The sequence below is a fragment of the Thrips palmi genome, unplaced genomic scaffold, assembly GCF_012932325.1.
Source record: "Thrips palmi isolate BJ-2018 unplaced genomic scaffold, TpBJ-2018v1 HiC_scaffold_11, whole genome shotgun sequence".
NCBI classification, from domain to species: Eukaryota; Metazoa; Arthropoda; class Insecta; order Thysanoptera; family Thripidae; genus Thrips; species Thrips palmi.
The window spans coordinates 5,277,724-5,303,032 of NW_023144622.1; the positions used below are offsets into that span (position 1 = coordinate 5,277,724).

General features: G+C 52.2%; 4 protein-coding genes across 6 annotated transcripts; 3 read left to right on the forward strand and 1 right to left on the reverse strand.

Annotated features, from left to right (window-relative positions):
* The first annotated feature begins 4,569 nt into the window (after positions 1–4,569).
* LOC117639259 (cysteine desulfurase, mitochondrial) lies at positions 4,570–7,361 on the forward strand. The gene is made up of 11 exons (XM_034374749.1): positions 4,570–4,900; positions 4,996–5,063; positions 5,136–5,252; positions 5,326–5,463; positions 5,540–5,732; positions 5,825–5,959; positions 6,049–6,206; positions 6,294–6,429; positions 6,516–6,648; positions 6,726–6,815; positions 6,903–7,361. The coding sequence occupies exons 1-11, from the start codon at positions 4,729–4,731 to the stop codon at positions 6,964–6,966; spliced, it is 1,404 nt and encodes a 467-aa protein (XP_034230640.1). The 5' UTR covers positions 4,570–4,728; the 3' UTR covers positions 6,967–7,361.
* Positions 7,102–9,992, reverse strand: LOC117639260 (ras-related protein Rab-24). Of its 2 annotated transcripts, none has more exons than XM_034374751.1 (4): positions 9,468–9,992; positions 8,610–8,813; positions 8,286–8,530; positions 7,102–8,200 (listed from the first exon to the last, which is right to left on the reverse strand). In XM_034374751.1, the coding sequence occupies exons 2-4, from the start codon at positions 8,787–8,789 to the stop codon at positions 7,999–8,001; spliced, it is 627 nt and encodes a 208-aa protein (XP_034230642.1). In that variant the 5' UTR covers positions 8,790–8,813; positions 9,468–9,992; the 3' UTR covers positions 7,102–7,998. The 2 variants fall into 2 exon arrangements, with proteins under 2 accessions (XP_034230642.1, XP_034230641.1); XM_034374750.1 differs by lacking the exon at positions 9,468–9,992 and adding an exon at positions 9,120–9,384.
* A 357-nt stretch (positions 9,993–10,349) lies between these two features.
* Positions 10,350–14,796, forward strand: LOC117639258 (trifunctional enzyme subunit alpha, mitochondrial). Of its 2 annotated transcripts, none has more exons than XM_034374747.1 (12): positions 10,350–10,546; positions 11,299–11,408; positions 11,498–11,770; positions 11,855–12,084; positions 12,162–12,372; positions 12,452–12,627; positions 12,703–12,873; positions 12,948–13,170; positions 13,242–13,451; positions 13,536–13,731; positions 13,813–14,012; positions 14,094–14,796. In XM_034374747.1, the coding sequence occupies exons 1-12, from the start codon at positions 10,483–10,485 to the stop codon at positions 14,310–14,312; spliced, it is 2,283 nt and encodes a 760-aa protein (XP_034230638.1). In that variant the 5' UTR covers positions 10,350–10,482; the 3' UTR covers positions 14,313–14,796. The 2 variants fall into 2 exon arrangements, with proteins under 2 accessions (XP_034230638.1, XP_034230639.1); XM_034374748.1 differs by lacking the exon at positions 10,350–10,546 and adding an exon at positions 10,972–11,161.
* Positions 14,797–15,808: 1,012 nt separating this feature from the next.
* On the forward strand, positions 15,809–24,451 carry LOC117639588 (UPF0577 protein KIAA1324-like homolog). The gene is made up of 14 exons (XM_034375409.1): positions 15,809–16,055; positions 17,025–17,148; positions 17,224–17,428; positions 17,514–17,661; positions 17,739–17,931; positions 18,013–18,251; positions 18,428–18,713; positions 18,794–19,562; positions 19,687–19,857; positions 19,941–20,153; positions 20,218–20,403; positions 20,479–20,611; positions 21,127–21,399; positions 23,212–24,451. The coding sequence occupies exons 1-14, from the start codon at positions 15,945–15,947 to the stop codon at positions 23,257–23,259; spliced, it is 3,099 nt and encodes a 1,032-aa protein (XP_034231300.1). The 5' UTR covers positions 15,809–15,944; the 3' UTR covers positions 23,260–24,451.
* Positions 24,452–25,309: the final 858 nt, after the last annotated feature.

Here is a 25,309-nt window from a genome sequence, read left to right on the forward strand (position 1 = left end):
CGTGATAATAACGAGGCACGTGACAGGCAAACCGGTTGACGGGGACGTCCCAGAGTGTGACAGTGACTGTATTCGGCTAGGCGGCGCGACGATTCGGTTCCAACCGGATGGACGCGTTCAACGCTCCCAAGGGCGAAGCGGCGAAGCCATGGCGGAGCCTTCCTCGTAAAAATTTGAGATTACTCTTATTGGCCGTAAAACGGCGTCGCGAGCAAAACAAGGTGTCTCTGTCGCACAGGCGGCCCCGTGCGCAGGACATGGACGCTATCTCTGTCCGCTTATCCGAATGAACCCGGGTACCCACACCGTAATCCGGTCCGAGCCGGGCCGCGGGCCGCGCTGCGGTGGGCGGATTCCGCTCTGTCGCCGTCTCTCTCTCACTCGCGGGCCGGGCCGGTAGGCCGCAGCGGTGCGAGAGAGACAGCGGCGCCGAGTTTCGGAACGAAACTGCAAATTGGGCCGCACCGCCGCACCGGGCCTCGGAGCGGCGGATTGCCGAGTGGAGGATTAGGCGCGGCGGCTCGCCTCACACTCTCGGACCCGTATTCGCTTCGTACTTGTTGTTTGGCGTTTTAAACGTTGCACGGCTTTGCCAACGGATTACGCGATAACAAAAATGCATTCCGGGTTTCTACCCTGCCTCGACCCAATTTTTTTGTTTCATACACAATTTTAATTACTATCTTTGGAATGAGCCCGCATACTACCCCGTATAAGGAAACCGAACGAGTATTGACTGAGAAATTTGAAAGGGAAAAGAAAAAAATTTGAACTCTACACCCCCTCCCCAGTCTTAATGGGGAGGCCTCCTGCTTTACTTCGGTGTTCGGGATGGGAACCGGTGCTATCAGGTACCTGGGGTTAATCCCGTCAGCGACCCAAGCGTTCGCCGGGGGACCCAGTAGGACCCCAAAGCTCAGGCAGCTGGGTGAGAGCACCCAGTACGAAGCTCTTTGAGGGGCGGGACGTAGAGTGAGACGACAGAGAGACAGAGAGAGACTCAGACAGAGAAGAGGTTTGGTGGGAGCTTCTTGTTTTCGTAGGGTTGGTTGTGTACCCCATGGTACCCCCACTGTCCGGCGCTCCCGTACCGAACATACAGCGTTTTAGGCCAGCTTCAAAGGACTTATCATCGCCTCCCCGACGAGTCAAGGAGGCACCACCCGCAACCACACACCGGATGGTCTGGATTGATGGATCAAATACTCCATCGCTCCAGTGCCGAGGCCAACCCGCCGAAGCGGATTGCTTTTTAGACACCCACAGCGGAGTGGCCAGGTGAATGTGACTCTGACCACTACGCTATCACGCTTGTACGTCTGGCAGCGTGTTGGACGACGGGTTTGAGTTGCACTGGGAGGAAGGCGGTCGAAAAATGTAATGAAATGATGGGATTCGATCCCCGGACCCCGCCATCGGGATCACACAACTTTACGCTCTCGGCCACCACGGCCCATGGTGAGGGGACCGGCGTGAGGTGGGTTCTTGACGCAACAGGACTCGACCGACCCGGTCAAAATTTCGCAAGAAGTTGGGGGAGTCGAACCGCCGACACCATCATTGGGAACCGACGCCTCTACTCCCTGGACCACCACGTCCCATGCACGGAGTGGGCTCACGTTCACGGGTTTCAACCGCACTGGGTGAGGCAGTAAAATTAAATGGAAATATTTGTTAGGAGTCGAACCTCCGGCATGTGGGTCTGTTGCACACGGCTCCGCTCGGATGGCCTCGAACCACCACCCTTAGGATAGTAAGTCGAAAAAACGTATGTGACGCTGGTATTCGAACGCCCGCCTGCGGTAACTCGATCCCACGTCTCTAACCTCTCGGCTATCACAGCAGTTGTGAAACGCGACGGATCATCTGCTTTCATTAACGTTCGTTAAATGAGATTTTTTTATTTATTTTAATTTTTTTCGCGCAGTTTGAAAATAGCGAAAAGAAACCACGCCACAGTGACATTCCGCCAAGTTGATTCGATTACAAGGTGGGCAATTACTAAGTTTTCTAGGGTTTTGGCGTGTGTTTTCCAGTGGGCGGGCGGGCAGCCCCTTCGCTTCCCTCGGCCTGCAGGGTTGACTAGCCTGGCGTGCCGCACCGTGCAGCCACTCCACTGTATGCAAATGCGGCGCGCCGCACGGATCGGCCGGATTGGTCGCGGTGCGGCTCGCGGTGCGGCCGTCAAGCAGGCCAAGCAGGGCGAGCAGGGGGAGGGCGTCCACGTTCACCCCGTGCATCAAACCAAACGGCGCGCGCGGCCTCGCGGACGCTTCGCCGTGCACTCGTCGCTTTTCCCCGCGAATTTCCCCCTCGGACAAAGGTTTGAAAAGCACAAAGGATCTGCGTGTTTGCCGCGCCTCCTCCCTCCGGCCGCGGGGCCGCGCCCTACACTACAAGTCGCGGCGGCCGTCCACGCGCGAGGCCGGCAAGGCCGCCAAGGCCGTCGCCGTTCAAAATTCCAAAACGCCCAAAGCCTTGGGCATCTTCGCGGCAGATAAAGCAAGGCGGTGGCGCCTCGCCTCGCCCGCCTCGCCGTTCGGTTCGACTCGGTTCGGTTCGGACGTGCCGCGGCATCCGGTTCCAATTCGTCTCCCATTGTCGCCGTGCTTCACGCCGCTTTGGAACTTTGGAAGTACCCGGCTCTGTTCGTTTCGGGTACCTAGTCGGCGGGCAGCCGGGTACGGCCGGGTACCCGTTGCGTCACTGCGTCACCAAGGTGACGACCCCACCCGCCTGAATCGGTTTCGGTGTCGTTCGAGTCGTTCCCTCGCGACTCGATCCATATTCATTTTTTCGGGTGGCCAGCAGCAGCAGCACTGTGTGGCCTCCTGGCTGCCAAAGGCGGCACGCCGGGGCCAGACGCATCGTCCGAAACCGAGCGACCCCCACCCCGCCCCGCGCCGCCCGGTTTTATGTCCCGCGCCGCTGTTTTACGCCTTTTACCTTCGTTTTCGGCAGATCCGAATCGTCATTCCGATTGCAGATGGTGATTGGACTCGTTACCCGCGTGGCCGCGTGCGTCGGCAGTCGGCGCCGCCCTGCAGCCCCAGCGCGCCGTGGACTTCCCTCGCCGCTCCTACAGTGTGTGCGCGAGGGGCTACTGCATGCGGGACGTCTGTCTGTCTGTCTGCCTGTCCGTCCGCCTGTCTGTCCGTCAGCGCCCCGCGAACCACGATGGAGCCAATGAGCATGACCCAGTGACTGAGTGCGCGCGCCACGCCGGGCCAGCCGTGGCCGGCCGTCGCGCCGCCACTCGACGTAAACAAATTTGGCCGTTAATGCCGAATGACGACTTTCCCTGAGACTCCTTGCTGAGGCTGCCACACCACTGCAAATCCGCTGCCGAAGATCAGCAAAAAAAAAAGTTTGAAGGCCGAAAATTGTCACTCCTTGGAATGCTTAATGTCGGCGGCCTCCTCCGGGCAGCGGATTGAGAGTAGAGTAACGTTTCGGCTTCGAAAGCCCATTAGACCATTTGTCTGGACTGCTGTTTTGTCTTTGCCGGTGTAGCGCCTGTGAGGTAGGCCACCGTCCCGTCCCGCAACACACCGGTGTGGAGACGGAGGCCTACCTTAACGCCGTCGCCTCACAGGGGCAAGGTAGACCTCCGTCTCCACTCCGGCGTGTCGCGGGGCGGGGCGGAGGCCTACCTCACAGGCGCTACAGGCCGCAGCCAGCCTCAGCGACGTGTAAGACGGGTGCCCGCCAAAACTGTGGACAGCACGGCGTCCTTGCTGGGCCTCGACGTTGCGGCCCCAGACAGACGTTGTGACCATCCACCCATCAAGCGATGAGGCAGATTAATCCGTTTCTATTTCCTTCCTCGGAAAACGGAAGCCGAGCCACTTCCCGGCGGTGGCCGCCGCGCGCGCTTCAAAAGCTTTAAAAGTCGCCCGCTGTTCGTAACGAGGCATTGTTTCAAAGATTCATCGCCAACGCTTCAGCACTTCTGTGTGTGTGGTCACACATTGCCACATCGCTCGACTCTTTCGGTCACATGCCGGCCGATTCTTCTTCTTTTATTTCTGGAGACAAAATTGAAGCTGGTTCCTAGGGAAAGCCGCGGCGTCGCTGAGCGCCCGCGCGGTTGCGCGTAGGCCACCCAACTTGCTTCCATGCGCGCGATCCATCGTTTGAAAGGCAGGGGCGTCCTAGCCATCCTGGTCCCCTGGGTTCACACTTTTCGTCTGCGAATGTAACTTTTCGATGGGCTTGCCTCGACAGATGGTTACGTCACTTTTCCGCCCGGCACTGAGGCACCTACGGGCATATGGCAGAGATGTTCTAATTGCCAGCCACTTGTCGGAGTACAGTGCCGTCGTCGTAGAATCCTGGATGAGCCTGCCTGGCCATGTGAAGCTTGACCGACGCCTTCATCGCGAGTTTCGACGATTCCGAAGACAATTTCGTCGCGCTGTCTCTCTCGCAACCGTACGGTCCGAGAGTGCGAAAGAGACAGCGACGATAGAACTTCGGAATCAGCCTAAGTCAGCCGGCCGCCTGCGAACTAGGCAACACATCCGACAGCACAGACGTGAACGTGAATGTGTGTTTGATCGACCAGCACGCAGCACCACATTCACATTGACGGGACGGGAACAAAATATGGCAACCTGAAGAAAACCAGCGGCAGCGGCTTCTTGAGAAATATTGTGCAACGCCTGAGAGAAATCAAGATATTTGTGTACCATTGCGAAGAAACGCGCCCCAACCGCCCGTTGAATCATGTTTAGGTCACTGAACAGCGTTGTTACTGTGGGTAGAGTCCACGCATCTAATCCTTTATTTCGGGTGAAGGGTTATGGGGCCCTCCTATCAAAGCCAAACATTCCAGTTTTCACACCTGCTGCATTTATAACGTTAGGTAATTCACAGCGGAGGGAATCGTCCGTAAAAGGTAAGGTTTTGGAATATTGTTTGAGCCTGTGTTACATGAACTTATTTGCACATAGTGCTTCTAATCACTGAGATTTTCTGATATCTTCCTGGCAGATCCCACTGTTCAAGTAGACATCGAAGGAAGGCCCCTTTATTTGGATGCACAGGCGACAACCCCTTTAGTACGTTGCTTGAGATCTTTTAATCTAAGTGTAATGAATGACAGCTTCTAACATTATTCATTTTGATTGCAGGACCCGAGAGTGCTTGATTCTATGCTGCCGTATTTGACATCATGCTATGGTAACCCTCATTCAAGAACCCATGCTTATGGTTGGGAAAGTGAGAAAGCTGTTGAAGTAGCCAGAAAAGTAAGTTTTGTTTCGTACTACTTCATTGTCCTGACTACCCTACAGCTACTTAATGCTAATTTTCTACCCACAGCAAGTAGCTGATTTAATAGGAAGTGATCCAAAAGAAATTATTTTCACATCAGGAGCTACAGAGTCAAACAATATATCTGTCAAAGGAGTTGCTAGGTTTTATGGTCGCAGCAAGAAGCATGTTATCACCACACAAACTGTACGTATCAGCTCTCATCAAATATTCCTGACAGCTGTGTGGGAAGTCTGTGTTTCTACAAAACCGCTTCTTCCAGGAGCACAAGTGTGTGCTTGATTCATGCCGAGCTCTTGAAGGAGAGGGATTTGAAGTCACCTACCTACCTGTAACCAAGACGGGTCTTGTCGACATGAATCAGCTGGAAGCATCCATCAGGCCAGATACATCTTTAGTGTCCATAATGACTGTAAATAATGAAATCGGTGTAAAGCAACCTATTGCAGAAATCGGTGAGTGAGCCTGTCTAACTCTACAACATATCCTAAATATTTATTTCATAACAAGATACTTGTATGTTAATGTCCTACCTCTGTCTATACAGGTAAATTGTGTAAATCAAAGAAAGTTTTTTTCCATACTGATGCTGCCCAGGCAATCGGTAAAATCCCTATCAATGTTCAAGAAATGAATATTGACCTCATGTCAATAAGTGGGCACAAAGTTTATGGGCCCAAAGGTGAGAAAAATAATCCAACATCTTTTCCTTTCATTTTTTCTTGCCATTTGTGATATAAAATTGCATGTACTTTTTTCTCCTTCTTTTAGGTGTTGGAGCTCTATACATTCGCCGTCGACCTCGAGTTCGAATCGAGCCTCTCCAGAGTGGAGGTGGCCAGGAGAGAGGAATGCGCAGTGGCACTGTACCCACTGCTCTTGCTGTTGGTCTCGGGGAGGCATGTGCCATTGCTCAAAGGGAAATGAAGGTAGGCGTCCTTGAAAACTAAACAAGACAAACATAGGCTCTGGAAAAAGCTTTTTAACTGGTTCTGATAAATTACTTTTGTTTTCAGTATGATCACATGTGGATGGAAACCCTTTCAAATCATCTTTTGCAAAGGCTTACGTCAATTCCCGAGGTTATACGTAATGGAGACGTGCAACACTCTTATCCAGGCTGCATCAATCTGTCCTTTGCGTTTGTTGAAGGTGTGTTAGTCCTGTCCACATTTCATCACATCTTTTTCAACCCCACTTACCTTCACAAAGTTTTATTAAACTCCTTATTTTCTCAGGAGAATCACTACTCATGGCTTTAAAAGATGTTGCCCTTTCGAGTGGAAGTGCCTGCACCTCTGCATCTCTAGAACCATCTTATGTCTTGCGAGCGATTGGAGCTGATGAAGATCTTGCTCATTCTTCAATCAGGTAATGTCCTTAGCTTTGTTCTAGGTTCTAATTATAGTTGATTTTTTTTTCATCGAGTATTTTTTTTTGTTTGACAGATTTGGCTTTGGAAGATTTACCACAATGGAAGAGGTTGAATACACAGCTCAACGGGTAATAAAGCATGTGGAAAGGTTAAGAGAAATGAGGTGAGTTTTCCAGAATGTCTTGATAGTTTGAAAATGAGAACAGACAACATATGGAAAGCTTTGGTTAATCACCATTTTATTTTACAGCCCTCTCTGGGAGATGCACCAAGAAGGAATTGACATCAAGTCAATCCAGTGGTCTCAGCACTAGTCATCAGATGAAATTGAGTTCAAACAAGCGTAATTTAAGTCTACTCTCAACTCTACCTAGGCTTTACACTCACAAAGCTTTCAAATTAATTTGGGAGATTGACTTATCCCACAAAATAAATAAAAGTAAAAACAATTTCGCATCAGCTGGTTTCTATTTCATAATTGTTTGTTCGATGATATAAATTAAAGTACATACAGGACAAAATTAATGTGTGAACTATCATATCCAGGTGCTATTAGTTTGTGATACAATGAAGTATGGTTATGTCAAAGATGTAAAGCCTTATTTGTTCTTTTTACTGTATGAAATACTGAAGTGTATTTTAGGAATGCTGTTGGTTTTATACGGCATTGAAAATTTTATTGGATTAATACATTTTTAGTAGTAATGCACCTGTTGGCATTAATTTTTCTTATGTAAAATTACCCACAGTTTCAGTTCTGCCCCAGTGATAGTATGGGAAACACGAAAAGTGCACAAATTTAATCAATGGACAGAATGCAGCAAGGGATGACAGGACCTTTTCCCCTTCAGACATTTGAAAGAACAAATGTGCAAAACCAAAACATCATCTAGAACGTAAAACACGCCTGATATGTCAAAAAAAAAAAAAAAAAGAATTGACCCTCAAACCCTACATAAAAAATTCAAAAGTGTCAAAATATGTAGAAATTATGGTGGGTCTAACTAGTCAGCTTTGAAAAGACTATTCTTGTATGGTTCAAACTCCAAGTAAAAATTTGATTTTAAAATGACGTACAAGCTATCTATCCTTTTTAAAACCAATAAAAAGGAGGTCAAAACATAATAAACACCAATCACCATACAAAAAACACAAAAATATGGCAGGAGTGTCATCACAAAAGCAGTGCTTCCTTCACTCATTAGTCATTTCTATGGATCTGCCGGCTGTTAATGTCCCTGGCACACCTTACAGATCCAAGAAAACAGTGTCCCTTCAAACTTGAATTGCATGAGGTATTCATGTGATCACAGAAGGGTTGTTAAAAGTATTACATCATTGAGTTATCAACACAGGCAAGGAGGGTCAGTTGACTCATCTGGTGGGAGGACTTTAAAGGACTCAGCGTCATGGATACTCTGCAGTTCCAAACGAGAGCGATTTGCTTCGACCAGATGCTGGGCTATTTCTTCAAACATTTCATGAACCCCTTCTCCTGATCTACATGACGTTTTGAACGTGGCACTAATCAAATTATGGCACTGCTCACTGTAAACGCAGTAAAAGAAACCGTTAACATTTTTTTTTTAATTTCAAAATTTTACATAAAGTTACTATTATTGAATGAACTTACCAGAATGATTCCATATCAGCATCTGTTACTTGAGGTGTGCTACCTTCCAAATCTGATTTATTTCCACAAAGAAATATTTTGGCATTTTCAGCATAAGTAACAATATCCAGCAAGTGTTGACTAAGCACATGGAATGAAGCTGCATTGTCCAATGAGAAAACAAGAACTGCTGCTTCAGCAAATTTATAATAGCTTGATGTTATTGAGGCGACTCTCTCCATTCCACCTGTATCCCAAAGCTGAAGCTAGATTGAAAAAGAAAAATCACTCAGGTCAAAGAAATGCAGAATTTAGTCTTCAGTATGAATTACCACAAATACTTACTCGGATTTGCCTTCCAGCCACACTATATTCCTTATCATAATGATCAAGACCTAAAGTTGACTGCCTGTCACTTGCAGTAACAAATGTATTGTTTGTATAACGTCTGAAGAGGGAGCTTTTCCCCACACCGAATTCCCCACACAGGATCACTTTTTGCTTCGGAACTTTAATGGACGCCATCCTCCGAACTTATAGCACACTAATCTGAAACGAAAGAAAGAAGATACACACAACCATAGGGTTAGATAATTTTAGTCACTTAAGATAAGACAAAAGGAACGGGAAATTGTCACTTGATTTGAAATTTCAATATTTTCATACAAGGTCATGTCAGATTTAGCAATCATAAATAAAGATAATTTATAATTACTGTCATTTTATGGTTCATTCATTGCACGAACGTTGACACAAGCAGATGGAAGCACAAAATACCTTACATTGCTTTGTCAACCAGCAATAAGGTGACAAGTTTAGGTTATGATACTCAAAGTTGAAGGTACAACAACTCACTCAGGACATAGAAGGCAACTTAAAGCATCTACGTCGAAAAATTGAGCAGGTGAATTGACTTAAGGCGTTTCAGTTTTCTCTTCAACTAAATTCGACAGTAAACTTAAAGCAGGAGGCAGAAGAAGTTGCGGTCACTGTTGACAGGACCCCCGTTCCCCATTAGTACACACACATACACTCACACACAAACACACACACATACACCTACTCCCCAAACACACACATGCGTGCAGACCCGCATCCACGTTCACGGTACACAACGCAAGGGCGAAAGACGACGCTAAAGCACAAAAATTTAAGGGAAGCCTCAAAATTCATGGGGAAAACACGCTGATAAATGGTTCTTACTCAAGAAAAGGTCATCACGTCTCGGAACGCCATCCACGCGATGCCCCCCTTGGACGGAAATGAGAGTTACGTAAGGGGCCTTAAGCTGACAGCCTGACAGCCGAGACGGGCAAGGATTATTTGAGGGAGTCGAAGGAAAAGAAAAGGGGGAAACGGAGGGTTCGACCCGTCCGGCTCCGCCACACTGCTTACGCATGCAAGAATGCGTTTCAAAAATGCCCTGTCAGCTAACGCCCATAAGCCGGTACTTGAGGCAGCTGTTCGTGAATCGCACTCTGAGTGGCACGCATCCTCCTAAATTGTTTATATCGCTTAATCGATGGTGGCGGTACTGGCTTGAGGTGAGAATCCCATTTTTCATTACTTTTTGGCTTGAAAGTTACGCGTAGCGCACGTGAAGACACGCTGCAGCCAGTTGAGAAAGTTTCCAAAGGCCACTTTTATTGAAGACTTATCATGTGCACTTGAGGGGCTGCTGGATCGGTGTTGTGCTTGCGCTCGCATTCAAACAGTGGCGCGGCTTTTCAAGCGCAGTAGTGCCAACCTAAAGAAGGTAAACAAAGCTCCTCAGTACCAGGTACGACAGTGTTGAGAGTTGAAGAGGTGTTACACCACTACAAACGCACCTAACATAGACAAAGTCGTTCGAGACAGAGACTAAACTCATGTACACTGGATAAAAAGATTATCCCTCACTGAAGGTGTGAAGTGGTAGTAGTGTCTCAGAACAACAAGAAGAAGAATATGGTGCTTCCCGAACTTGGCGGACGTCGAAACACGTCTCTGATTGGCCGCAGCAGCCGACGAAGGCCAGTGTCGGGGGCATCTTCTTCTTTTCTTCTGCTGCCTCTTCTTTCGCGTAGGTCAGGGGAGGGGAAGGGGGAGGAGGAGACAGTGCGGGGGGAACTGCCGTGGACGTTGATCACTTTCCCATCAGTCAAGTGACGGCACAAGTCCGCCAGCACAAAGTTACACCGGTTTCCACCCAAATTTGCCGGAGATCTCGCGCCTGACTATGGCGGCCCTCCTTGTGACTCGCGTGTTCAAGGACCTCTCCGTCGTCGGACGCAAATTTCCCCGTAAGTACCTTGTTGTGGGGGGCAGGGCGCCGCGGCCGAAGGCGAAGGGTGCCGTCGTAACTTCACTTGTTGCCATTGATTCGTGGGCCGCGCCACCCTGTGCGAGGTCGGGATCGCCTCTGCGGTCTTTGAACACCACCGGTCCGAAACCCCTTGCCCTTTGCTTGCCGTGACGGGGCATGTTTCCCCGCTGCAATGTCGCTGACGGTGTCCGATAACCTCACTGTCACTGCGATGTACTTGCAGGCCGCGGCCTCGGCTGGCCGGCTCCAAAACCTTGTCGCCATGCCGCTGCCAGTCTTCCGTTCATTCATTCCGCCCGAACGTCCCCCCTTGGCCTTGCCCCCGCCCGCACCGTGTGTCCGTCAGTGCAGGGCGAGGGCCTCCTTGGCGAGCCGGGTGGCCTCTGCCGTGACGGTCGGGGCGCCCGACTCATTGAATGTCAGAATGACAATCTAGCTTTCATTCCCGGGAGGACCGTTGTTACGGTGGCGCAGTTAAACCCTTGCCCGACTCGTTAAGAAACTTCCTTTGCAAGGCATACTCTGTATGTAATCTGGCTACCTTCATTGCAACTTGGCAGTCTTGAACTTTGTACCTTTGCTGCAGCATGGGGTAAAGTCCATCTTTATTTTGCTCAGCACACTGATAAAAAAATCATCAACATATCATAACTCATCATTTGATTGACTATTAATTTTTTTTTGGAAGTGTGCTAAGTGCTTTAACAATAGCTTGTTTTGTTTTGACAGGATCCCAATCATCTCGGTTTTTCTCCCTCACTTCAGAGATGAACGCTCACCTGAAGACCAAGACAGTGAACAATGTTTGTGTTGTTACAATTGATTCACCTGGACAGAAGGTACAACATAGACAATGACACAGGGTTTTGAATATTTCATCAAACCAATTTGTTTTAAGCTAATCCTTCTTTTTCTTCTCCGATCTAAGGTGAACTCGTTAAACAAAGAAATCATGGAGGAAGTTGTGGATGTTCTTCAAAAGATAAGGACTGACCCCGCTATTCAGGCCAGTGTCCTGATCTCCGGCAAGCCAGGCTGTTTTGTGGCTGGAGCTGATCTCAAAATGTTGAAAAGCGCTCAAACTAAGGAAGAGGTGACTCAAATTTCCCTCGATGCCCAGAAAATCCTGCAGTCTATAGAGGATATGCCAAAGCCTATTGTTGCTGCCATCTCTGGATCTTGCTTAGGAGGAGGCTTGGAGGTTTGTACAGTCCAATTCTAATCAAATCTCGTCATGGAATCATTCTAAATTCAGATTTTGAAAAAAAAAATTTCAATGTTACAGCTGGCACTTTCATGTCAATACCGTATAGCTCTTAAGGACAACAAAACTGCCCTAGGCCTGCCCGAAGTCATGTTGGGCTTGCTGCCTGGTGCTGGTGGTACAATTCGCTTGATGCGTTTAACCCAAGCCCCTAATGTTTTGGATCTGGCTCTCACTGGTAAACAGATCAGAGCTGACAAGGCTAAGAAGATGGGCATTGTGGATTTGGTAGTAGATCCACTTGGTGACACGTATGTTGTTCTGGATGCAGATAATTGGAACATACAGATTGTACATGAATTTTCATTGTGATAACGTTTCCTTACAGTTTCCGAACTGGTGAATACCTTGAGGAAGTTGCCATCAAGATTGCTGCTGATATTGCCAAGGGCAGTTTGAAAATTGAGAGGAAGAGTAGTCTTATGGATAAAATTGTAGCAAACGCTCTTAGAGTACAATATCTTCGTGATTTTGTTCTCAACAAGGCCAAATCAACAGTTATGCGCGCAACAGGAGGAAACTATCCAGCACCTCTAAAGGTAAGCTATGAGGGATCTAGCTTATTTCATAGTTTTCAGTAAAGGGTGCATGTTTCTTAACAGTGTACACTTTTTGCAGATTATTGAGTTAATTCGCACAAATATTGAAAGGGGTGAACACGCTGCCTTCGAATTCGAACGAAACACATTTGGGGAGTTAGCAATGACACCTGAAAGCAAGCAGCTCCTCAATCTTTTTAATGCACAAACCGAATGCAAGAAAAATCCCTTCAAAGTTCCTGAGCAGCCCATCAAGTATATATCTTCTGCCCTTCAAGCATTCCAGTTTTTAAAAGATTTCTTGCCGTAACTTTTTTTTTTTTTTTCCAGGACTGTGGCAGTGCTAGGTGCTGGTCTGATGGGAGCTGGTATCGCTCAAGTCACTGTTGACAAGGGTTACAACTGCATCTTGAAGGATACAAATGAAGCTGGCCTTGCACGCGGTGTGGAGCAAATCCGTAGTGGCTTGGATAAGGCTGTCAAGCGCAAGAAGATCTCTGCGTAGGTTTCTTTCCTGCCCTCAGTGTTTATTGTTTCATTTGTATTTGAAGCTTATTTCTTGTTTCTCTTTGCAGCTACCAGCGTGACCGACTTCTGTCCAACATGGATGCCACCTTGTCTTACGATTCATTCAAAAATGCTGACATAGTAATTGAAGCAGTTTTTGAGGACATTAAGATTAAGCACAAGGTTATTTCTGAAATTGAAGCAGTCTGTCCGCCCAACTGTATTATTGCAACAAATACCAGTGCCATCCCTATTTCTAAAATTGCTGCTGGCAGCAAGCGACCTGATAAGGTAACATTAAAATTCACTTTGGAGTATTAATTTGCATGAGAAGAAATAACCATTTCCATTTTTAATTACAGGTTGTTGGAATGCATTACTTCTCACCAGTCGATAAGATGCAGCTGCTTGAAATTATCACGACAAAGGACACTTCAGAATCAACTGTGGCTCAAGCTGTGGCAGTTGGACTGAAACAGGGCAAAGTTGTCATTTCTGTTGGCGATGGACCTGGTTTCTACACCACCCGTATTCTTTCATTTATGATGGCTGAAGCTATCCGCTTGGCTCAGGTTCGCTACATGCCCACATGCCTCAGGTTTTTTTTTTTGTTTTCTTGATTGATCTCTGTGACTTATGGGATCTTTGTGTTGCAGGAGGGTGTTGAGCCTGATGTCTTGAACAAACTGACCAAGGCATTTGGCTTCCCTGTTGGTGCAGCTACACTGATGGATGAGGTTGGATTGGATGTTGCCGCTCACATTTCAGAAGACTTGGGCAAGGCTCTTGGAGAGAGAGCACGTGGTGGAAACCCACTTCTCATCAAAGAGCTTGTGCAGAAGGGTTGCCTTGGTATGTTGGTGGTACATTCAGAGAAATAATGAGAGTACTTTTCTCAATCAGGCGCAATAGCTAATCAAGTGTTCTGTGCAGGTCGTAAGAGTGGCAAGGGAATTTTCCTTTACAACGCTGGCAAGTCTAAGCCTGTGAACCCAGAGGCTGTGGCAGTATTCAGTAAGCATTCCCTGAAGCCCCAAGGCTCTTTCACTCCTGAAGATCAGACGATGCGCATGGTGTCTCGCTTTGTTAATGAGGCTGTCCTGTGTTTGGAGGAGCAAATCCTTCGCAACCCGGTATGTATAGTGATACCTAAAACATTCGTTGCTTCAATTATTTATTTCATATTTTATTTTTTATTTTAAACATGGTTTCAGACTGAGGGAGATGTTGGTGCTGTATTTGGACTTGGATTCCCCCCATTCCGAGGAGGCCCCTTCCGCTTTGTTGATTCCTTTGGTGCCGCCAATCTTGTAAGAAAGATGGAAGAGTTCAGAAATGCCTATGGTCTAGAGTTTGAGCCTTGCCAGCTTCTTAAGGACCATGCCAACAACCCCAGCAAGAAGTTCTACCCAGAGCTTGTCAACAAACTGTAAGACCTGTTGTCTGACACTGGTTGGCAGTGTTCTGGTTTTCTTCACATGTTGCTTGCCAGGTTGAGAGATTAATTTATCATAATTTTGCTGGTTTATTAATGAATTGGAATTTTACAAAAGTGAGGCTCTTTGATACACATAGGATAAGTTGATCTTTGTGACAATAAGATAATGAAATTGCTTTTGATCTTTAAAATATTTTATTGAAACAGGAACAAAGACATTGATTGTCATTCATATATTAATACCTCACAATTTTTTATCTTCTCTGCTGGACAGCTTTGTTATTGGTTTCCTGTTTTATTTGTAAATATTATTTTATGCATTGGGAATGTGGTTTAATACCACTATTTCTACTAGTGAAGACTGCAAAATCTTGTATATTTTTATATCTCTTTCAGAGTACTGTAGTTTTGTATTGCATTTTGTGGTTAAACTGCCTGTAACATGTAAGAATCCAGAATAATACGGTCATCAGACATCACTTGTGGAGTTTCTACTTTCTGTTGTGTTGAACTTAATTTTTAAGTGACTTTTTTGTGTGTCCTATGTGTGTATAATTTTGCTACAGCAAAATACCTGTTTTGTACATATCATGGGCCTGCTACCTGCAATCTTTTTTTACTCTGTATTTTTTATTCAAGAGCTAAATATTTCTATCAATGTCCTTCCGATCATTTTAAAAAAAAACTTTTTTTTTTTATGTTCAGTATTCCTTAGTAAAGTTGTATATTTTAATACTGTACATTGAAGGCTGTTACTCTAGTTTGTGTCAAGTTATAATAAATCTTTTTTTTTTCATTACCATTCTCTGTTCTTTTACACTCAAATGTCGTCACATTCATAACTTCAAATCAGAGGGAATGGTGAATAGTTGTTCCCACCTGGCAAAGGCTAGGAAACATGTTCATGGAAAATACTGAACAGTCGTGCTACTCTTTGCACCCACGGTCACATGGCGCCACCCGAAATTTGTCTTTTGGAACTCCCTCCAGTGGCGAGGGCCATGCCACGCGCGGGCCGTGCGTGCTGCCCAGTGCCCCTTCCCTTCCCCTGGACTCGAGACTCAGTCAAGTTCAAAGGCGCACGTGCCTATTAGCGCCGGCCAACGACTACAGCCCGCGCCGCCTAACCTTCCTCGTGCTCAAGGAGGAAGGCGTGGCGCAAGTTGTACCGCTCAAGCTGTAGCCACCCCGTCGGCGCTGATCGTCCTCTAGGTCAGCGCGATCGATCCGCGGCCGGGCGCCTCTGCGCCTGCGGCGCATGCGTCCCCCGGCCCGCACGGCACGGTGCCACAGTCCGCCTGCCGCCGCCGTGCCCCTTGGCCGCGCTGCCGCCACCCCCGCGCCGTGCGCGCCGCGCCCCAGCCCCGCCACCGCGGGCACACACACGGCCGACGGACTATGCCACGCCCTGCGCGGCTCGGTCTCGTCCGAAGTCACGCAGGCCGTCCCTCTCGCACCGCGCGAAGAAGGGCCTCTTTCAGGTGTGCCTTTCGGAGTCAGCCGTCAGGGCCTGCTAGTAGGGTGCGGAGCCCAGCGACACAGCAGCTTCGGAGTTGGTCCCGAGCCGACGACCAACATGCTGCATCCATGACCTGAGCCCCGTGCCCTGAGCGCCGCCGTCAACACCATGAACGTCGTGTTCCTGGCCGCCCTCGGCCTCGTGCTGCTGGCGCAGCGCAGCCCCCTCGGCGCCGTGGCGCGATCCAGCTTCGACGACGACGACCTCAACTGCAAGGAGGTAAGCGGGCGTGCGGTCGCGCCGTCAACATCAAGGCGTCTTCCCGAGAGCTGCTGCTGCCGAGCGGCGCAGAGCAGCACCCTGGCTGCCGCCAGCACCGCGCTAAAGGACCCCGTCGAGGGTCTCACCCCAGCCGGAACGGCCGAGTAGTGTTTGTGTCCAGCCCAGTCTTGGCAGTCGTCTGGCTAACAGGTGTTAACCCCAACAGTCCCCACCCCTCCCCTCCCCCCGTCCCCGCCATGGACGAGGCCCTCCTAAACCTGGCTCGCCCCCGCAGCAGGAGGGCACCTGCTCATGGCGTTCGCCACAGCCACCCTACTGGAAGGCTGGAAGGCCTAACCTGTTGTCATGGCAACCAAGATGGTCCCGGGCGCATTAGGGACAGGAAGCCTCTTCCCGTTTAGGCTGTTTTTCCCCTTTCTGACAGACAGGACCGCAGTCGCAGGGGTAGTACACCAGGAATATCGGGTCTCAGCGATGGCTCCGCCGTTGATGACAGTGAACAGGAAAACCAGAGTGACAAACTGTGAAAGCCGGCGGTCTAATGAGAGCGAGACGCAGTCCTGCCCTCCGCCAACCCTTCCTCCTTTCCCCCCTCCCCTCGGCCTTGACGCGACGCGACGCGCCCTGGCGTGCCGCCACTCCTGCCGCCACTCCGACGCCGTGATTGGCCGCTATTCACCGCCCTCCAGGCTCCTCTCTCTCGCACCCACACGGAACGCGCCATGAGTGCGACAGAGACGGGGAGACGGAAGCGGCGGTCGGAAGCACTCCGCTGCTCTCCAGGCCGATGATGCAGATGAGGCTGGACAGCGAGGGGTTGCCTCGGCGCAGCGCGGGCGTCACCGTCTCCAGGGGAGGGGGAAGGGGGAAGGTGGCGGCGCCCGGCAGGTTACACTAGCACCCCCACTCCACCCCGAAGTGCGCGAGCGAGGTTGTCGATGACGTCACGCCTTGTTTGCTCCCCAGATGGACTACGAGTACGCCCTGACGGAGTGCGACTCGCAGCGCGGCCGCTGGCGGGTGCAGGTCCCCAGGTCGGGCCGCTGCGCCGACAACAACCCCCGGCCGGCGCGTCGCATCGAGCAGTGCCGTGAGTAGCCCACCGTAAACAAACACAAAGTGAACCGGCAAGATGAACCTTCCACGGCGTGTTGGCGTGTTGCAGACATCTCCTGCGAGGCGGGCTTCTACTACGACCTGGGCGACCTGTCGTGCCGCATGTGCAGGCCCGGCACGTACTCGCTGGGCGGCGGCGTGCTGCTCGAGTCCTTCCAGGACCGGCTGCCCGACGGCTTCACCTCGCAGGTGGAGACGTTCCGGTCCTCGTTCACCACGCACCGCGGCCTCGCCGGCGACATCGACTGCAGCCAGTGGGTACCTCAGTCTGCTTGCCTCTTATCTTGGCCACGCCACTGTTGCACCCGCCACGTCACTGGCATGCTTCGCCTGCCGCAGGTTCGGCTGGAGGGCGCGCGGCGGCTACCTCGCCTCGCTCGGCGGACCGTGCGCCGCCACGCTCACCTACGACGTGCACCTCGTCAAGCCCGGCAACCTGACGTACACCTACCAGTACCCGGACAAGGACGTCATCTTCGACTTTGAGGTGGGCATTCACCGCGCTCTCTCGGGGTGTTGTTATTTTCGTTGTTATTGTTGTTGTCTACGGTGTTCGGTGTGCAGGCCCAGAACGCGCAATGCCAGAGCCTGCGCGACTCCAAGGAGTTCCGCTGGCCGCAGTACACGCGCGAGGCGGGCGAGTGGAAGAAGCAGACGGTGCGGCTGCTGACGGGGCAGAACGTGCTGCAGTGGAAGACGCTGGGCATGGACCACGGCCAGAGCAGGCCCGTGGTCATCAAGAGCATAGAGATCAGCGGTAAGGAGAGAAAGTCCCCCGGTCAAACTGAGTGAGAGCCACAGCGAAAACCGAGGTGCTCATGTTTCCACCCTCCCCCAGGCGTGTCGCTGACGTCGCCCTGCCTGCCCTGTCGCGCCGGCACCTTCAGCGAGGGCGGCGCCCGGCTCTGCACCGAGTGCCCCGAGAACACGTACTCGGACTCCGAGGCCTCCAGCTGCCGCGCCTGCAACCCCGTCACCGAGTACGCCTCCAAGGGGTCGCCGTCGTGCCGGCCGCGGCTGCCCTGCAGCAGACAGGACTACTACGAGAAGCGGACGCCCTGCGACGCCGACAAGCAGGTCAGCGTCTAGGTGCACCACTCTGTGCAACCGACAGTAAAACGATTCTTGCGGAGCCCCTGGCATGGAGCGGGTAGGCCAGCCCGTCGAACAGGGCTGTGCTGCGGCACGGCCTACCCGCTGCTGGTCGGGCGCTCTGCCTCGCATACTCACTTGTTTTCGTTTTGGTCCCCCAGACCCAGCGCGTCTACGAGTGGATCGCCCCCAAGATCTGCCGCGACGACCTGCCCGGCGCTGAGCAGCTGCCGCTGCCGTCGCCGCGCCGCCAGTGCGCGCCCTGCAACCCGGGCATGGACTACGGCAACGGGTCGTCGTGCGAGCCGTGCCCCAGGGGGTCCTGGAGCGACGGCAACACGGCGTGCCGCGCCTGCCCGCCCGGCTCCACGCCCAACTACGGCATCCAGGTGGCGCGCTGGGTGGAGCTGCCCTCCTTCATGAGCGCCGCGTGCCTGGAGCCCGACGGTAAGCGCAGGACGACGGCGGAGGGTGCCCGTCGTGCGCATAAGCCTTCGAGTCACGTTGTGTTTCCCTTGTCGGTGCAGGCTCGACGTGCCAGAGCGGCGCGGGCTGGCAGGTGGCCGGCACCTACATCCACACCACCAGGCACCACTCCTCCGGCGCCTACCTGCTGCTGTCCATCACGGTGGCCGGCTTCCGCTCCAAGGGCGGCGTCACCGTCACGGGGGCGGCCGGCGGGGCGGCGCGCCGCCTGGAGGTGGGCCGCGTCGAGTTCTCCTTCGAGCTGGACTGCAACGCCGAGTGCGAGTTCGTGTTCCTGCAGACGAGCGACACCAAGGGCATGACGGTGGTGGAGAGCTGGTCGCAGCGCCAGGCGCGGCAGACCTACAGCTACGCCGTCATGCAGAACGACTCCTACACGTTCAGCTGGGCGTTCCAGCAACTGGGCTCCGGGCCGGCCGGCGCGGTGGACGCCGTGGCCGGCGCCATGGGGCTGGGGGTGGACGACGACGGCGCGCGCCGCGGCTTCGTCGACATGGCCAAGATCTTCTTCATCAACGTGACCAACACGGTGGACGGCGGCGCGGCCTCCTGCCTGCCTTGCCACCACGACTCGGACTCGGAGGGCTGCCTGCCCTGCCCGCCCGGCCAGTACATGGAGCCCAATGGCACCGGCTGCCACTTCTGCCCGCCAGACACCACCGCGGTGGAGCCCCTGGTGGCGGCCAGGCTCGGCCAGGACGCGTGCCAGCCCTGCGGCCCGGGGCTGCACGCCGAAAACGGCGGCAGCTGCGAGACCAACTGCGTGTTCGACATCGACGACTACACGTACGACCTGCGCGCGCTGGACAAGTGAGTGGCCTAATCGCGTTTTTCGTCGCTCTGTCTCTCTCGCTCCCCTTCGGGACACCCGACAGGGACAGAGCGGCGTTCGCTCGCACTCCGGCAGCCCTCAAGACGCCCTCTCTGTCGGCAGGCCCGTGGCGGTGCACGGCAGCCGGCTGTTCACGGCCTCGGGGGCGCAGTACTACCACCTGTTCAACATGAGCCTCTGCGGCACCAGCGAGCCGGCCGAGTGCAGCAACACCATCACGGTGGGCGACAGCAGCGCCACCGAGGCCGGCAACGTGGCCGCCTTCATCTGCAGGTAGGGATCACGTGGACGCCGTCGTGGACCCCGTCGTGGCGGTGCGAGAGAGACAGCCTGAACACAGTCGCCCCTGCCCCCAGGACGACCGTGATCCCCGGCCAGGGCCCGATCGGCGGCGGCCAGGGGGACCTCGTCAGCGACGGTGAGGAGCAGACCTTCTCGACGCAGTCCGTGGCGCTGGGCGACGAGCTGCTGGCCGTCACCTCCAACACCACCTACATGCACATGAAGGTCATCGACGAGTTCGTGCAGCCCGACTTCAAGGACATCCACTTCTTCTACGCCACGCCGCTGTAAGTGTTGGCCGTGGGTGAGGGAGAGGGGTGTCTTGGCGTCGACTGACCCTGTGTGCTGCAGGCCGACGCGCTCGTGCCCCAAGGGCCGCACGGCCGTGCTGACGCTGCGCTGCGACCCGTCCGAGAACGGCAACTCCACCATCACGCTGCCCGCGCAGTGGCCGGACGGCACCTCGGACGGCTGCAACTTCAACTTCATGTGGAAGAGCAAGGCGGCCTGCCCGGCCTGCCGCGAGAGCGACTACACGTAAGTCCGGCTTCCCGCACTAGCAGCCTCGCAAAGTTGTCGAAATATCTTAAATTTCTAAATTGCCGCCCGCAGGACGGTGAAGGGCGAGTGCGTGAACCGCGGCCAGGCGGTGCACTACCTGCCCGCCAAGCACTGCCACCCCGCCACGCCGGAGCCCAGCACGGTCTACGTCGCCTGCACCACGCAGATCCCGCTGGAAGTGCAGGTAAGGCGCCTTCACCAAGCCGTCGACTACGCATGCTCACTTCCCGAGGAGCCCTTTCGGGGAAGTCTATGACTCTGAAGGCAGTGCCGTGAGATCCTGGCCTGGGTCCGCGACGCCCTGCTGACACACTGTGGCCGGGAATCCTCGCCTAGCGAAGCCACGGCGCTGTTGGCGTCGCCGGCGGTGTCACCAACACGACCGTGACGCAACGCATTGGGCGTCGGGCGGCCGCAGCACTGCCTTCGTCGCTCTGTCTCTCTCGCACCCTTACGGGACGCCCCATGAGTGCGACAGCGACGACAGCAGTGCTCGGAATGGAGGTCCGCAGGGAAACTCTTACCGGCTCGCTCACGGCTTGTTCCCCGGAAAACGTGATTGTGGATCCGACCAATGCATCGGCAATGGGTCACCCGAGATCCCGGCCCGGCAACCGGACGACACCGCGAACAATCACAGTTTCAAAAAGAAACTTTCATTTTTCGACTCGGAAACTGGAATTTTGATTCTCCCCGCAGCTGGTGGTGGCCGTGTCGGTGGCGCTGGCGCTGATGCTGTGCGGCTGCATGATGCACTTCTGGCGCAAGACGCAGAGCCTGGAGTACAAGTACATGAAGCTGGTGCAGTCCAACGGCGGCCGCGACGGCGACGGCGACCTGGACGCGGACTCGTCCCTGCCGCCGGCGGAGAGCTGCGCGCTGGGCGAGGAGGACGCCGAGGAGGAGGACGTGGCCTTCGCGGCGCCCAGCTCGCAGGGCCTGCTGAACCGCATCCGCGCCATGCGCAGCAAGGTACACCTAACCCAGTGGTTGTCAACCTTAGGGTCGCGACCCCAAGCGGGGTCGCGAAATTTTTTTAAGGGGTCGCGGCGATGCTGGGGTCGTGTTTTAGGCCGATTTTAAGCAGCCACTGCGTCTGATCCGAGGCGGGCATTTTGCTCCCTCAACGGGCAATCGGTCTTTGGACCTTCCTTTAGCATGCCTTTGTTACGGAGTGCGATTATCAGTCTTAGTTTGGGAGCAGTATTGTCTCAAAGTTGGCCGAAACGCTCAGAAATGTCTATGAAAAATCGTGTTTTTGGGCTGATTTTAAGCAGCCACAGCGTCTGATCCGAGGCGGGCATTTTGCTCCCTCAACGGGCAGTTGGTCTTTGGACCTTCCTTTAGCATGCCTCTGTTACGGAGTGCGATTATCAGTCTTAGTTTGGGAGCAGTATTGTCTCAAAGTTGGCCGAAACGGTCAGCAGTGTCTTTGAAAAATCGTGTTTTGGGCCGATTTTAAGCAGCCACTGCGTCTGATCCGAGGCGGGCATTTTGCTCCCTCAACGGGCAGTTGGTCTTTGGACCTTCCTTTAGCATGCCTTTGTTACGGAGTGCAATTATCAGTCTTAGTTTGAGAGCTGTATTGTCTCAAAGTTGGCCGAAACGCTCAGAAATGTCTATGAAAAATCGTGTTTTGGGCCGATTTTAAGCAGCCACTGCGTCTGATCCGAGGCGGGCATTTTGCTCCCTCAACGGGCAATTGGTCTTTGGACCTTCCTTTAGCATGCCTTTGTTACGGAGTGCGATTATCAGTCTTAGTTTGGGAGCAGTACTGTCTCAAAGTTGACCAAAATAGTCACGACGATTTTTCAAAGACACTTGCGACCGTTTTGATCGACTTTGAGACAATACTGCTCCCAAACTAAGACTGATAATCGCACTCCGTAACAAAGGCATGCTAAAGGAAGGTCCAAAGACCAATTGCCCGTTGAGGGAGCAAAATGCCCGCCTCGGATCAGACGCAGTGGCTGCTTAAAATCGGCCCAAAACACGATTTTTCATAGACATTTCTGAGCGTTTCGGCCAACTTTGAGACAATACTGCTCTCAAACTAAGACTGATAATTGCACTCCGTAACAAAGGCATGCTAAAGGAAGGTCCAAAGACCGACTGCCCGTTGAGGGAGCAAAATGCCCGCCTCGGATCAGACGCAGTGGCTGCTTAAAATCGGCCCAAAACACGATTTTTCAAAGACACTGCTGACCGTTTCGGCCAACTTTGAGACAATACTGCTCCCGAACTAAGACTGATAATCGCACTCCGTAACAGAGGCATGCTAAAGGAAGGTCCAAAGACCAACTGCCCGTTGAGGGAGCAAAATGCCCGCCTCGGATCAGACGCTGTGGCTGCTTAAAATCAGCCCAAAACACGATTTTTCATAGACATTTCTGAGCGTTTTGGCCAACTTTGAGACAATACTGCTCCCAAACTAAGACTGATAATTGCACTCCGTAACAAAGGCATGCTAAAGGAAGGTCCAAAGACCAGTTGCCCGTTGAGGGAGCAAAATGCCCGCCTCGGATCAGACACCGTGGCATGTTAAAGGAGGGGTCCCGTGGGGTCGCGAAATTTTTCCTGGGGGTCGCGGAAATTTTTGGCTTCAAATTTGGGGTCGCGAGCCGAGAATGGTTGAGAACCGCTGACCTAACCTAACCTAACCTAACCTAACCACATTCATGTCGGTCGCGGAGGTTTGTCGCATTTTGCGCGGCCGCTCCAGGGTGGTCACTGTCATGCCCAAAAACAATGTCAAATGGACTTATAGATACTTCTCTTTTTCAGCCGGAGACGGGGAATCCGTTTGAGACCGTCAAGTTGACGATGCAATGAAGAGACGAGGAAGACTCCTCCTTACAGTGCAGCGGCGGCGCGGTGAATGTCGTCGCGATACGGGGAGAACGCCCAACATCTCACAATCCCCCATCCCCTCTTCGTTCGTCAAGACAGATTGAGACACGAGATCATGGTTATAAAAAACAGAAGGATGGAAACTGTGTCAATTTTTTCCCCAAATGCGGTAGATTTGTTTATTTCTTATTTTGTTATGGGGCCGAAATGTCTTTAGGCCAGAAACTGGAGCTGTGGTGAAAAAAATCGGAAACGGCTGTAGCACTGACCGAAAAGTCAGACTATTGTGATGTTTAGTATTCTATCGCTTTAGTTTTGGATTATGTGTGTGTAACGTGTGTGTCTTTATGTGCGTGTGTGCATTGTGTGAGTGAGTGAGCGCAGTGTCGTATTATTAGTGAGTGAAAAGTTGAGCAAAGATCTCTCCTTCACGGACCCCTGTCACGGTCTCGTTGATAGAAAATTCGCCATCGTCTGTGGTGGTTCTTGCTGGGTGCCAATGAAATTTGAAGCGTTGTTCGCTACTTTATTTTTATGCTGCTCGTGAGTTAAATGTTAGAGCAGTGAATCCACCGGTTTCCTGCCCGCACAAATAAGCTTTTTTTTTTTTTTTTTTTTTCGAAAAAAAAAAAGTTCAGCACAAAACCTTTCACGAACAGTGGTAACTCGATGGAACCAAGGTTGGAACTTCAGTTCTGTATTTTATAGCTCCAATCGGTGGAAAAAACGACGACAAAATTATTATTATTTCTTTGCCTGCCGAAAATTTTCTTAAGTACTTGAAACAACAAAAAGTGTGATTAGCTCTAAATGTTTGAGTCTGCGAAAATGTGTCGACCTCAACGTGTCCTTTGGTTTCATTTTTTTTAATCCGATCCCTGGATAGGTGCACAAATGCACAAGTAGATCCCCGTTCGTGCCGGGATCCTTGCTGGATTCTTTTGAGACTGAAACGTGAGGAGTTTGGGCTTGCTGCCCGGTTTAGTCGGACTTTAACCCACCCCTCCCTTGAGCCCCCCTCCCCCTCCCCTCCTCATCCCATCCCCTTCCGCCTTTTTTTTCAAGTTATGTATTTTTCTCTCCATTCAATGTAGTCTATTCAAAGATTTAATCGGACATTTACGAAAAATATGGAAAAAAAAAGTTTGAAATAAACTTGTTTTATTTGGCTTTAGTTGTGATTGTTTCATTTTCTGCCGCTGTGCGACGGCCAGGGCGGCCGGGCAGCCCCAGGACGCGTCCGGAAGAACAGAAGGAGCGGGAGGCGCGAAATGCAAATTGAGGCGGTTGCTGTTCGTACGCAGCCTCTGGCGGTGTGCGGGCACCAGCACCACCAGCACGGCGGCAGACAGGCGCGCGTCACGGCAGGCCTCGAGACTCTGTCACGGCGGAAGGCGCGGGACGCAGTCGCGAGAACAACACTTGTTATTACCAGATAATACCTTCTTTTTGAAAAAGAAAAATTCTGCCGCCACGTGAAATCAGATTTTCTGCGGACTGAAAAGCATATTTCTCCTGTCGCGAGTTGCTAACCAATAACATCGAGGAGAACAGAGCAGCGACACCGAGTCACACCGAGTCGCCGGCGAAGAGCTTCTGACTGGGCGCACCGCACGTCCAGGACGGGCTTCTGAATTTCAATGCGCATTGTCCGGCAGGCCCGGCGAGGGCCCCGCAGGACGATTCCGAACGGTCCTGTCGTCGCCTCGTCTCCCTCGCACACCTCCGCGACGCCCCACGAGCCCGTGAGTGCGAGAGAGACAGAGAGCCGCAACCACACGTATACCGCTGGAATGGCGGCGTGCGCACACTGTGCATGCCGCTGCAATCTGATTGGCCGGCAGCGTTGGCGGCAACGAGCCGCGCTCTTCGCGGCTTCGCGCCAAACCGGCGTGGCGGCCGGCGATACATCAGGCAGACGACGTGGATGTCGCGCCGTCGCGGCTCCGGAGGTGTGTCCGACCAGTTCGACGCCGTCGAGCCCCTGATGGGCGGGGCGGGGCGGGGCGCTCTGCATCTGCATCGCGGACGC